The sequence below is a fragment of the Dicentrarchus labrax genome, unplaced genomic scaffold (genome assembly GCF_905237075.1).
Source record: "Dicentrarchus labrax unplaced genomic scaffold, dlabrax2021, whole genome shotgun sequence".
Classification (NCBI taxonomy): Eukaryota; Metazoa; Chordata; class Actinopteri; family Moronidae; genus Dicentrarchus; species Dicentrarchus labrax.
In genome coordinates, this window is record NW_026136720.1 from 11,369,912 (window position 1) to 11,384,078 (window position 14,167).

Sequence of the window (14,167 nt, forward strand, 5' to 3'; positions counted from 1 at the left end):
TGATGTTTGACCCTGGTTCAGTTGCTTCACTGATATTCATTGTTCTCATGACTAAGTGTATGATTGCACATTGACAAAACACAACGTATCTTTGCATCATGTACAGTGTATACAGTCACTGATTCATCCATGCCTGAGGCAAAACACCATGAAGCTTCATCAGTCAAGTAATTTGTTCAGTGTCAAGCAGAATTGCAAGAATACACCTTCTCAACCTCTCTCACATATTGTAGGTTCGTCGGCAAATCTGCCTGGTTTGACATAATGGACTTAATTATGAAAAAAAGGGTATACCCAAGATATGACAAAGAGCTATGTGTAAGATATGGCCAGAATTTGAGGTCATGAATGTTAACTTTTAAAAATGAACCAACATTATCAACAGAACGTGAAGCTGTAACAGCTATGAAGTTATGTCAAATACGTCTATGTATTGTGCTGCAGAGATATCTACTTAAATGAGCATGGTAACCAGCCAGGTTCAGCCCGTGTCGTAATACCACTAGTTCCTCAAGAGGTGATAGTGAGTCACTTTGGTGTCCAGTCTGCCCTTCAACCTGAGAACGATGGAGTGGAGAACTGAGCGGAGGGCAGAGCTGCTGCTCACCAACAGACAGCTGCTGAAGCCGGGATCTAGCCTGGGAGCAGCCCATGGGAGTCATGCCAGATTCTGCTCTGATCCGGAGCCGTTTACTGGCAGGAGGAGAGCTTGGAGTTTATTTTTTAAACTATTAGGATTAAAAAGTGGATTTATCTTCACTCTCGCTTCTCAACCTGTCTGCGACAGCAGCGCACCATGGAGGTGCCGTCCTCCACTGTTGTTATTGTAGCAGTGTGTGGGCAAGACTACTTCATATTTATACAGAAAATATGTGTCTATTATTATAATATGTGTTTTACTGATTACAACTATTGGTTGTACTTTACTATGAATTAAGTTAGCAAAGACCTGATTGATGACTCTGTTCAGAAAACAAGCATTTCAAAAATTGTTTGCTGGCTGTCCTGCAGACAGATCTGATGAAGTATAAATTCAGACTTTTTAAAAATCTCCATCATAATGTAGTAATCGTTTCGATCAATTTAATCCACTCAAATCACAGCACAACCTGTTTATACTTATTTGTGACAAATGATCTTGTGGTCGTATTGTAACCACTTGGCATTACTATTAATGACATTATTACATTGTAAGGATTATTACATGTGTGAAACTTAAAACAAGCTGGAACAGTGTCATCGCATCGAGGGTGGGAGGAAGGGAAATTTTTTTGGAGCATGTTGGCAGGACTTACACATTTCTCCTTTAAAGCCCTTACAAGGAACTTTTTATTTTGTGTTGATTCTGGCAGTGTTTCTACCACCTTGTTTGTGAGGGAAATCGAAACCTAATATGACCGTTGGCAGGCATTAAGAATAACTATATAATAAAATTAATTTAAAAAGTATAATAGAAATAGCCAATCTAATGGTCTTGTTTGTTTATGTTGGTCATATAGATCAGTAGATCAGTATTAAGTTACAATAGTTTTTTGTTTTGTCTGATGTTATGTGTCATACTTTTATTTGTCTTAATATTGGAAAAGCTTCTTCCCCAGGCCTACGTGACACTATGCCTGTTTGTCAGCCAATAGCCATAGGCACTGGAGATTATATAAGCAGACGTAATCAGTGAATAAGTACATTTATTCTTCTGTGTATCTTATTTGCAGCCAGTACAGATGATGACTAAGTCAAATGACTACAAAGATGCCTGTGATAAGTTCTGGAGAAACAACTCAAACAAAACCTGGACACTGCAAAAAACAAATCCTGCGCATGTCTCCAGTTGGAGGGGAACAGACTATTCAGAACATGAGAAAGCCTCCAAACATTTAATGTGTAGGATACCTTCCCATGGCCATTAAGGGCCATTCAAAATTTATACTGTACACACCACGAGAAACCCAACTCCGCTCCAAAGATTCTTAACGTGCTTATGGATTAAAAGTCTTTAAGAGAACTTCTCCATTCTCCAACTCTGATTAAAAGTCAATCCACACCACAAAGACAATCCACAAACACAAAAAAAACAAACAGCTGAATGTATGACTACTAGAAGAAGAATTTTGTGAACAATGAAACCAAGTAGTTTCAGTTTTCTTGGCTTTTTTTTTTGCCTTGGTATTCAAGAGTAAGAATTTTGTTGTGCTGCTGTGAATGTATTTCCCTGTGCGTGTGTGTGTGTGTGTGTGTGTGTGGATATGTGTATGCGCTAGTATGCAAGGCCTTGGCTCTGCTCAGGAAAGGGGTGGACAGGTCGAATAGAAGGAGTACTTTTGGCAGTACACCCATATCCTATAAAACTAAAGTACCCTCTCTTCCCTTCCCTGGACAGTAAACAGCATGTGCTCTACTTCTTGTGGCCCATAAACTCGCAAACCATATGGATCTCTGTTTACACCCAAGAGGATCCATTTACCCCAGGGGTGTGAATCGATCTCATATCAGTTTATGTCAAAGTAGAACATATGTGAAGTGACTCCAATTATAGTGCTGAGGTGCACTGTAAATCAATGGCCTCTCACTATACCTCATCATCACCCAGTCGCTTAGTTGTTGATACAGTTGGACCTTAGCTCATGTTTAGGTAGCCATGGGGTATCATTGTTATCTTTCCCCCTACTCCACTGCCCCTCTGCCCCTCGATTCTCGCTTTCAAAGATCTGTTGGAATCTCCTGGGGTTCAGTGGGAAGGTTTGGGATGTGTGTGTGTGTGTGTGCTTGTGTGCGTGTGTGCGTGTGTGCGTGTGTGCGTGCGTGCGTGCGTGCGTGCATGTGTGGTGGTTGTTCAAGGAAGTTGGCATGTATGCTCCAGAGCCTGACTGTGTTCACTGAATGGCTCATACTGTGGGGGAGCAGACTGCTGGTCAGGTTCACGCTTTTGAGGTAAACACTTCCCTGCTGTGTTCATAGAAGTTAAGTTTTCAGTAGAGTCAAAAACATGTGGAAGTGTGTGGATGCCTGCTCCCATACAGACACATTCATTTGGACACACACAGATTTCCCCAGTATTCCCAGTGACCTGTAGGGGTCATAGTTCCTTCACCTCACAGTCCCATGTGTCACTGACCAGACGTTCCTTGCTCAGGACTGGACAACTTCTCAGGCTGTCTACGCAGATACTGTTCTGTAATTTACCAGAGTGAATCATTTGATTTCCTTCTCTCCAGAAGTAAATCTGAGTCTGCTTCACCTATCACAGGGGTAATAAATAATTTATATGATGATATAAATGATTCATAATGCAATAATCCCATGTCACTTGCCTAATGGAACCTACAGTGGATAATGTTTGATGTATGAAATTCCACGGTACTATATGAATAATATTTCCACCACATTGCAGGAATTAAAATTATACCTGCCTAGAAATCCTACATCAGTGATTGTGTCAGATATTGTCCCCACCAGCCAAAATGTGAAATGTGGAAGTTCAATGGAAATATTGAATGTGGAGATGGCAGCCAAATAACCAAGCTGGCCAGGCTGCTACCTGGAGGCCTGACTTCTAATAGAGATATCACTGCATGGGCGTGTTTCACCAAACTGACAGCATGTTGTTTTAAATGACTGATATGCTCACAGGTATCATTAGCTATCTACAGATGGCCATGTATTCACGGTGTGTGTGTGTGTGTGTGTGTGTGTGTGTGTGTGTGTGTGTGTGTGTGCGTGTGCGTGTGCGAACATTTGTGTGTATAATTATGGATCTCCCAGCGCTGAGCAAGAAACATTTCTCTTTGGAAAAGCCATCTGCTGAAACAGACCTGCACCATTCATCCTGAGTATAATTGCCATGCAGGAAAAAACGGAGCGGAAAAATGACATCCAGGAAAAAAAGAAAGGGAGAGAGGGATAAATGACGCTCAACTGCCAGGCAGTCCATGTCTGGCACCACTTTTCATTGCAAAACTGACAACAGCAGTTGATCAAAACAGGAACAGAGAGATGGGAATTGAGTGTGCATCAGAAACAGACTTCTTTAATAAACATTAAGTGAGGAGCACATCTTTTGATTTGGCAAGTGAAGTTATTTTCCTAAATAAACTGCTCTCTTCTTGGCGTGATAGTATATATAATCAATTATTGATTATTATTAGTCCAAGCCGATTGTTTTATCTATTTTCTAACACCAGTCACAAGCTTTCTATTAGATCAACACATTTTTTTTCAGCTAAACTGAATGTAATGGAACATAAATACTATATTTGGAAGAGTTATCAGCAGGGCTGAACATTAAATAGGAACGCGCTTTAGAGACATTTAGATGATCTAATACCATATAAAACAGTTTTCATGTTCAAAAATGGATTGCAACTACCTGACTGAAATCATATAGGACAGATACGCATTATTCCATCACACAACCCGACCATATACCTGATAAGCCGTAAGGCTCAATAAGCCTTAAGAAGCAACCTGCTTATACTTTGCTGGTATTTTTACAGATAAACAGAGCTAAGGCATCTCTTTGTCTCACAGACATCTAGGATCTCCCTGTTACAACAAATTCAATAGACACTGATTTTCAAGTAATCACTTCATTGACATACCATATGTGACTCTCAGGCAATTGATCTACCTCTGAATCATTAAGAGATTTACTATTTATGACAGGAAATGCAAGGAACTTACCTTTATATGAGAGTTTTAGCCGGGGGACATTGTTCTTGGTCTGTTGGGCTCCACCTTCCTCCGTCCTGAGCAGAACCACCCCACACAGCAGCATAATGCTGCCCCAGAGAGAGCCCATGGTCCTGGGGCAATAGAGACCAGAGAGGTCCTTTAACTACACGTCTCCAGTGCGGTCAGTCTCAGATCTGGTGTAGTAGAAGAAATGATGGTAGCAAAAATGTTCCTGCTGTCCAGTGATTATGAATAAATGCTGGTGGGTCAGTCCAGACTGATTGTCAGCAGGTCTCGTCCACAGCCAAATCTAAAACCCTTTCGTTGTTTCAGGGGTCAAAAGCCAAAATTAGAGTCCAACTCCAAGGGAGACAGAACCTGCAAAGCAGAGTTGGGGGTTATGGGTCAATGTCACTGCAAGTGAGCCTCCCGCACCAGTAAGTCCAAGGTAAACTTAACCAAACTAAGCATAAATAAGAGATCTTCACCATACTAAATGCTTGGAAAAGTGAGCGGGTGTGGGTACAACTGCCATAGTTTTCTGTCCTTGTATCTAACCAGCATGCAGCTCTGTCTGAACAGCCATCCACGTTATCGCTGAGTCTCTACCTTAAGCTAAAGAGAGAAAAACAGGTCCAGTTTGTTTCAGCTGTTAATCCAGTCTGCTTGGTAAGCACAATCTGCACTGACTCTCTCTCTCTCTCTCCCCCTTTCACTCTGTTTTTCTATGTTCCTCTCTCTCTACTTAACACTGCTCTGGACTAGTTCAGCCCCACTCAGCGCAGCTCTGCCCTGTCCCCACAGCACAAGGCACACAGTGCAACTGAGAACAGCTGAGGCAGACAGCAGTTTGTGTATGTGTGTGTGTGCGAGAGAGAGACAGAGAGAGAGAGAGAGAGAGAGAGAGAGAGAGAGAGAGAGAGAGAGAGAGAGAGATAGAAAGAGAAAGAAAAGGATTAAGAAAAGAAGAGAGTGCAGTGTAGGTGGGAGACTGGGTGAGTGAGAGCATAGAAAACATGAGAGAAAAGAAAACAGTGAAAGCAAAAATAGTAGGAGTAGGGAAGGTTAGGGCAAGGCAAGAGGTTAGATGGAGTGTGAAAACAGGAAAAGTAGCAGAACATGAAAGCAGAACATTCAGAGGAAACTCATTCTTAGTAAAAAAAAAAAAAATGTAGATTTAGTTTTTTAGTATAGATAAGACCCTGAAATGCAAAAACACAATTGTTTTTATTAGATTTTGCAACTTTTACAAAGAAAGAATTAAAAGAATTTTGTATTTAATTAATCCATTATCGTGTTTACCACACATGTCAAATGTACCTTTAAGATAATCTTATTTGCCTTCTCTCAATGTTAATTGTGCACAAGATGTCTTTCACAATTTTATTGCATTTTTACAGTTTTCGGGCATTATGGAGGTATTAGCGTTTAGCAGTAGGATTAGCTGCTGGAAATCATTTTTAATTTTTATCAGTTTATTCCCACTTTCCCATTCCCATTTCTTTCTTGCACTGTTCCTTTATCTGTTTCTTATTTCTCATTCTGAAGACCCATATAATACTGAAAGGAATCCATAATGATCTATCTATGATCCCAGAAGACCAACTGTGTCATAAATTAAGGCATACATAATTTATAATCTCACTTGTACTCAAATGTATTATGCTCTTAATTCCAAGGAGTCACACTGTTATGTTTACTGTTATCTAATGTATCAGCAAAGAATGTCAAATCAAAAAGATCTAAATCACATGACAGATGAGATATAGTTTTTCCCTCCTATGTGCAGAAGCCAGACAAAGTGGGATTGCAAAGGACTATACCAACTGCAATGCGATAATTGGCTCAATCCCAATGTAAAACATCAGCAATGCAGTTTACCTGAGTCCGATGGATTAGTGGTGAAGCTGACATTACAGTGTTGTAGCTCATGATTTCGTATCTAGACAATAGACAAATACATCTTGTCAGCACCATCTGTCTGGTGATGGCGCCACTTATGTTTCAACAATCACATGAGTGAACACAGAAGTTATTTTCAAGCTTAACTTAATTTCAAGCTAATCAGTCTGTTTTATGGGTCAAAGTGTGACAAATCTCATTCTGTGAAAGAAAAACCAGAATAGTTCCAATACTGAGTAAAGAACATGCATGATATACAGAATAATACATTTACTTAATTTGCACTGACATGAAAAAGTGTAAAAACTTTTACATCATGAGTAAATCTCTATTAACAACAATAAATCTCTCTACCAAGAGTAATTCCACATTTTACATAAATACAGCATTCCAAAAACACACAAGACCAGATTAACAATTTTAAATAGTCACTTAAGCATAAAGGCAGATTGATTGGCCATTTATTGGCTACTCCATCATAGTCTGAAGGGGAGTTCCCTGTCTTTTCTCTTAAACCATCCCAAATGAGATGTCAATCTCACTCTAAACAGCAGACCCTCAGTGAGCTGATTCCTTCTTGTGGTGAATCATAATGACTTTAGTGGCAATGGTGTGGTTAAGACCTCTAACAGGCTGTATCCATCTGGATAAAGAGCCATCAGACAGTGGGAGGAGAGCTGAACTAATCCTGTAGTGAGTGGATGGGCCTCACGGTTATGCTAATGAGAGCTGGCGCTTGGAGGTTCCAGGGAGAACACTGGAGACTATGGGGAACAAGTGTCACGCCACAGTCTCTGCTTCCCAAACAGACTGGATTAGGGGCTGGAACAGACAGATCCTTTTCTTTGCAATGTGGGATTGGCAGTGTTGACGTACCAGTTCATTATTCCAAGGATCATGTAACACAATATGCCATAACTAAGGCCAGACGGAGCAATTGTTTGAGGTGAATTAGGAGTGAATGGCCCACTTGAGAATGTTACTCCACACTTCCACTGGCCATACTCCTTGCATGTTGATAACTGCAAAGTGTTTTCATGCATTTGATGTTCAAGTGTTAAGTGGATAACAGCAACTATGGCCTCTTGTACTATATGCCACATCAATAATTCCATTTAAGATCTTATTTGAAATACTGTCACTTATGATTCTCATCAAAAATGTGTATGCAGGCTTGACAGTTGGCTGTTAAATCTTCCTGGCCCTTCCTCAAAGAGAAAAAAAGACAGTGATGAGAATGTCCCAGTTCCTGACATAAGCGAGGTATTCAGAGCTTCCAACTCAAGAGTTCTCCACTTCTCTACTGAACCCCACTGAACCCTCTCAATTCACATCTTATTCTAACTCATCCATTCTATGCACCCTCCCTAACTTTCTCTAATTCTCTGTATCTTTTTCTTTTCTCTACTTCAGCCTTGCTCTTTAATAACCCTCAAATGTTTAGTTATTTCTAAATGACCTGGAAATAAGTTTTCTGTGTGTTCCAGATTCAAAATTTCCTTCAGCTTTACAGTCTTTGAAAAATTGTTGAATATTATCCTCCTTGGTCGCTCAACTATGGTTCAAAAATAAATTGAATAACATTGGTCCAATGAAAAGAGGGACACGTCCTTGACTATGTGCAGGCTTTTACCGATTCCAAAGGGAGTTGTGTGTCTCAAGGAGATTCCCCTTTCTGAAGCACCAATTCAACCTCATGGTCTCAACTCTTCTATTCACCAAGACAGAGAGCTGAGAGTACTCTGATCATCTCAGAGTTCATCAACTCATATGTGCAAGCGCAGTAAGGTAGGGGGACTTCTTTAACTTGCGAAGAGGGATGGTATGTTTGGAAGTGGGGCTGATGAGGGTTGTGGAGTAGAACAGCAATGGAGGAGATCTATCAATAGCCATTGAAAGCTGGAGCCCCCCATCAGAGTTCACTCAGACCTCCTTAAACAATACTCTCCCCACCTCACCACACCTCCTGCCCACACAAGTGCACCCCCAACCCTCAGATCTCTCCACAAGCTGCTTTCCTCTTCTGCCTCTCTCTGAGCATCACCTCCCCCAACTCCACACCAGTATATATACGTTAACCCCCATCTGCTGCCATGTCTCTCCATCCCTCTGCACCTCTACCCCACCCCAAAAACTGTTTCCATCACTTTCTCCCTTCCTCTATCCAGTCTCTGTTTCATCCTGTCTGACCCCCACCTACTCTCCGCAAGCCTGGGAACATAATCCCCTAAATGAGAGGATTTGGCTCAGCAAAATGAACCACAAGCCCAAAACAAGCAAATTAACCACATTTGCCGCCCACCTACCCTTTACAATACCGGCCTGCATAGTTCACCCATGCATCCACCCACCCAGCTGCAGTTAAGATTAGCTTCACCATGGGCAACATTGAGTGACTGGAACAGGCCGCATGCAAGGAAAAAAAAAGCTCACGTCCGGAAAAAGTGCATGAATAAAAACTAACGAGTAATATTACAGGTTTAAGTATGGAATAGCCTGTCTAGAATGGTTTTCTTTGATTCGTCAAGGCATTCATGTTCCATCTGCCTTACTCTCCTCTGAGTGGAATAAATTACCAGAAGAGAATTTAAATCCCATTGTATTTTATTCCCATGCCCTAGACAAGATGAGATACATGATGCAGTGACGCAGTTTGCCCCACTGCCATGGATATTGGGTTGCTGCCTATGCGGGACTGATGTATTGGCATTGTGGTTATTATGGGCATAAAAACACACACACACACACATACACAAACATGCAGTGATGGAAGCCAGCTGTGTGAGCTGGCAGGTCTTGGTATTAAGGAAAAAAGGAAAGCTTTTATTCCCTTTGGGAGCTACTGGGATCAGCTCAAGTCTTCACTAACTTACCCCAGAGGCATCTGGGAGACAATATCTAATAAAAACATATCAGATCTGACCCCTGCTGAACACTAGTAGTACTATTTAGAACACTAGTTGGGCCAGAGTAAAATAATACTTTAGCGCATATGTCATCGCTGTCATCAAACAAAATGTAGGAGAACTTTTTTCCACTCCAACTCTTCTAAGCCGACTTAAGAGATGGCATAAATAGACAGAGTATGCTGTGCACTATTCATGATTGAATAAACCACATGCTGTTGGTGATTTACTCTTTCTTAATGAAAAATTGATGAAAACTACAGCAAAAAACCTGAGTTATGAATAAATTACTGGGAACAGTGCATCATCTTCAATACCGAAGCGACCACACCCTTACTGTGGCAACCATGGGTCCATTATGGTAAAGCTGACAGTATGCATTTTGCCAGTTCATACAATGATGCAGGGAAAACATACATTCTGTAAGCACATCAACATTTGAAGAATAATCATACACCATTCTCAAATATCACTACGTAGATATGCAAATTTAATTTCATTCACAACATTGCTTCTCTAGAGGACAATAGCAGTTTGCTCCATATGGGTTTCAAGACTAAGATCAGTAGACACAAAGTCTGTTTGGATTTGCTTCACTGGCACACCAACCACATGAATTTATTATCATTCATCAATATTTCAGTCTTCAGGCTACCTGCTTCTCACCTCCAGAGGGAACAACAAAAACACAAAACCTCTCTGACTCACATGTAGCCACCCAAAGATTACATGAACATGGATGGGGGCTGTAACAGCAACTTTCTTAGTCACATGCTCCAATAAATTTAAGTCACACAGTATGGGAAATAATCAGCAGAAATGTCTTTAAGTCGTTCAAGACATATTGGTGTACATAAAAATAGGAATCTGTATGAGATGCGACACAACATGAAAACTAGCACAGAGTAGGGTGATATAGGAACACAATGTGACATTTGTAAGCAGAACCTTTGATAACTTTGTGAAAAGTGTAAAAGCCACACAGTGTAGATGTAATGTGTTTGCCTTCCGTCTTGGAGGTTAGAGTGCAGGGTCAGCTCTAGTACACTGCTTTGGAGCTGGTAGCACTTTGAAGCTGGGTTTTGCTCAAGGTTTGGACTCGTTGCAAGATGTCCTCGCTAAGCACTTAAAGTTCCAACTCAGTAATATTTATGATATTTGGAGATAGGCAAAGGTGCTACATGATCTGTTATCTGCTGGTGAATCAGCTCCTGTCCTAAACTGTATTTGTCCCAACTGAGCTTTTACAGTTGGGAGATACAAACCAGGCGTACAGAGCAGCTTAAGTCATGCACCATTTCTGCCTTAGCCATCTATTAATGCATTAACTGGACAATAATATTAGTGCTTTTGCTTCCTTAGAAAGAAACCATCACACGATCCTGTAGGACTTCTCCAAATATCGTTTCATAAACTGAGTTTGGACACTGTAAACTATTCTGCTTACATTAATGGCTTGCTGATGATTATCTGCACTGATCCTGATGGCACACAAAAATAAATCCTTTCTAGAAAAAATGCAGACACATTTTAGACACATGAGTGTCTTTCTGGATCTGCCTCAAAATATTCAAAAATTCAATGTTAACACATAAAGCAAGACCTGTATTTTACTACAAACAGAAAGTTACAATAAATATATACTGTGGCCGAGAAGCAATGCAACAACAGTGAGATCTGCACAACCAAACCTGTAACACAGTCTACACTGGAAACTGTATTTTCATAACTTATGTTGCTGAGGCTATTTTACTCCATCATTAAATCCAACATCCGTCGCATAAATTGTATATTTTATGAGGTTTGTAAAACATTTTCGCAGATTTACTGTACAAAAGTAATAAATCACTTCAGAATAAAACACCTATGTTTGCAAATCTGATATGTCAGAGCAGAGTCTCGCTTTTCAGGGAGGAAGAGAGGGTAAAAGGAGAGAGAAAGATCAGGAGAATGAGTAACGATGTGTGTAATTTTCTGTTAAAATTGCATATGCCTGTGTGTTTGTGTGTGTGGTGGAGGCAGACAAGCAGAAACTCATCAGCTATGCTGTTTATTTACTCAGCTCGGAGTGACAGCGCTCTAGACATCACACAGCTCACTTCCTTCACGCTATAACAAACCGAATTGACATGACCATACACTTCACTTTCTGTCTCTCTCTGTCACACTCCTGGTGGTTAACACTGCCAGCCCTATGTAGCTCAAGGTGTGAAGAGGAAAATGAGAGAGGGAGAAAGAACTGTAAAGCACTAAACCATAGCCCAGCATGTAATGGTATACCTTCTGGAAGTAGACATAACAATAACTTCTTCTAGGCAAACAGAACTGACTCAACCATCTTTTTTCCCCTCTTTGTGGGCAGTGCCAATGAAAAAGTAGTTAGTAAGAACACAGGAGCTACTGTTTCTCCAGTTTCAAAAAGTTCCAACCTGCTGATACCCTACTCTTACCACAGATGTGTGTTTCCCTGCTTACCCATCTTTGCCAACTCATACAGCCTTGAAATAATAATCAACATTCAATGTTTTCTAATGGTTTTGCTCCATGAGGAACAAAAATGTGCCTGTTAAAAGGAAACTGCTTTCACACTCTGTAATTTTACGCAGGAGCCTAAATGAAATGACAAACTCAGCCGCCACCTAGTGACTATATTCATGGTATATTGGGGCTTATTGGGGGTGAAAGGTTAGACTTCATTAAAAACCAATACTGAAGACTTGGGATTATACCTCTGCAGAGACTTTGATCAGAAAAGAAAGGGATCAGCTAAGAGCCTGTGTCACTCTGGGTTAAGCCTCACCTCTAAGCCTGTAACTCCAGTAGTCTGAAGACAATGTCTCTCATCAGTGAAGTCAAAATATTAACAGAGTTAAAGCTGTCACCAGCAAAAACTGTCACTATAATCTTGCTACAGCTGTCAGAATAGTTCTGACAGTTCCTCCCAATCAAGAGGATGGCATTATTTGTCTGTTCCATTCAAAATGATCCATATGACCATTAAAAACATGACTCATGTGAGCGTTTCTGATATGCCTCCTCCATGGTTTGGTTAAATTTAGGGAACCACAAACTGCTTGATCATGGTAAACCAAAACCAATGCCAGTAGCAGACTGGCATGCGAAAGTCAGACACTTTATTTTAAATTGGTATACGTCATTACCAGATAAGCTAAGATGAAAAGTAGTTATTAGTGCAAAACCAAATCATTAGCATTTATGCTTTAATGTTTTTTTGTGCTTACTGTTCTTTCCAAAGACAATACAAGTTAAGGGGCCTTGTAATGCTCCTTTGTGCATTTTAATCAAATCAATTTGCTTGCCACTGCTGACCCCTGAATGTGGACATCAGCAGTGTCAGTTGAGCCCATAAACACTGTGTGTTCTGACATTTAACGAAGGATTAACTGACCTTGTCAATAGCAGGGGAGTCTGGGGCAAAGAGGGGCTTGATCGATCGATCTGGGGCGTCTCTTTTACTTGTTCTTCTGGTGTTAAGCCGAGGTCAAACAGAAGGGATCCATGAACCTCCATCCTTGCAACCAGATTTATACCTTCAATCAGAACACGACTCTGACATAAAACCAATAATTCCCATTCAGCCTTGGACTGTTCTGTCTTTACTGAATAAATCTACCTACTCTAAATCACAGAGGGTCAGAAAAGATGAAGGGGAGAGGCATAATGGGAGGACAAAACATGGATACCAACAAAACTGGAGAAGCACAATTGTGAAAAAGGGGGAAAAATGCTGACACTGACCAAGACCATTCTGTTTTTTTATTATAAGAAAAAGCCTTTTTTGTGGAAAGAGAATAAGCCGTGTCTACAGGCAAACAATCAACACTCAGTTCACTCTGTCTGTGTCTGTAAAAAAGCATTATAGAACGGGGTCATCACTGACCTGTTGCATGGCTCGAAGGTTCCATCAGTACTCTTAACATAACCTGAAGTGAGAAGCATCATTTGCAGGTCATTTTGAGTTGCTGCTTTGACAACAATGGGACCAAAAAAAGGGGCTTCTGTGTCAGCCCTTGTATAAAGCCAACATACAACAACCTCTGGCAGATATCTTCTGTCTCTCTTCTCTTTCTTGTTCACACCTCTCTGCCCCTGTCTTGTCTGTCCGTCTGTCTATAATCATCCAGACAACTTCCAGCATTCTGTAGTTCCAGCTAGAAGCTCACTTTGCTGAGGCCCCAGGGAGGTTGATAAAACAGCACCAATTCCACACTAATTAGTCAAGAGGAAATTGCACCTCATTTTGACTTATTGCTGGACACGAAGCAGAAATGTGACACAACATGTCTTTCATCCTGCCCAGTTAGCCCAGGTGTTGGCTCTAAAATTACCATGGTACATTCCCTTCGACATTTTCTTCAAGAATAAAGAAAAGTATATTTTGTAGAATTATTATATTTAGCATTGTTCTCATGCAAGTCTAACAACTCCAACCCTCATTCGGCATCGGTCCTCCCATAGTCTCCCTCATCCACAGGCATGTCTTTAGTGTGCCAGGTGCAGCTATAGAATTTTAACAAGATTTTTAACATCCGGCTCATAAATAATCTTGTGCAGGTAGCATTTAGGATTAAAGTTCCATTTGTATAATGTCTCACCACAATCAGAACATTGCAGTGACCCTAATATTTTACTGATGTAAACATTTCATACAAATTTGTTTTTAAGAGATC

The 14,167-nt window shown here is 40.6% G+C and overlaps 1 protein-coding gene across 2 annotated transcripts in view; it reads right to left on the bottom strand.

Annotated features, from left to right (window-relative positions):
* The window catches only part of sema3ab (sema domain, immunoglobulin domain (Ig), short basic domain, secreted, (semaphorin) 3Ab), a 42,648-nt gene that overhangs the window by 19,653 nt on the left and 8,828 nt on the right, over nucleotides 1-14,167 (bottom strand). Inside the window, exon 2 of one of the 2 annotated variants that reach the window (XM_051382521.1) lies at nucleotides 4,678-5,046. The exons of the other annotated variant lie outside the window; for it this stretch is intronic. Coding sequence (XP_051238481.1) covers nucleotides 4,678-4,795 — 118 coding nt within the window. The 5' untranslated portion in view covers nucleotides 4,796-5,046. The remainder of the gene's footprint in view (nucleotides 1-4,677; nucleotides 5,047-14,167) is intronic. 2 annotated transcript variants of the gene reach the window in all.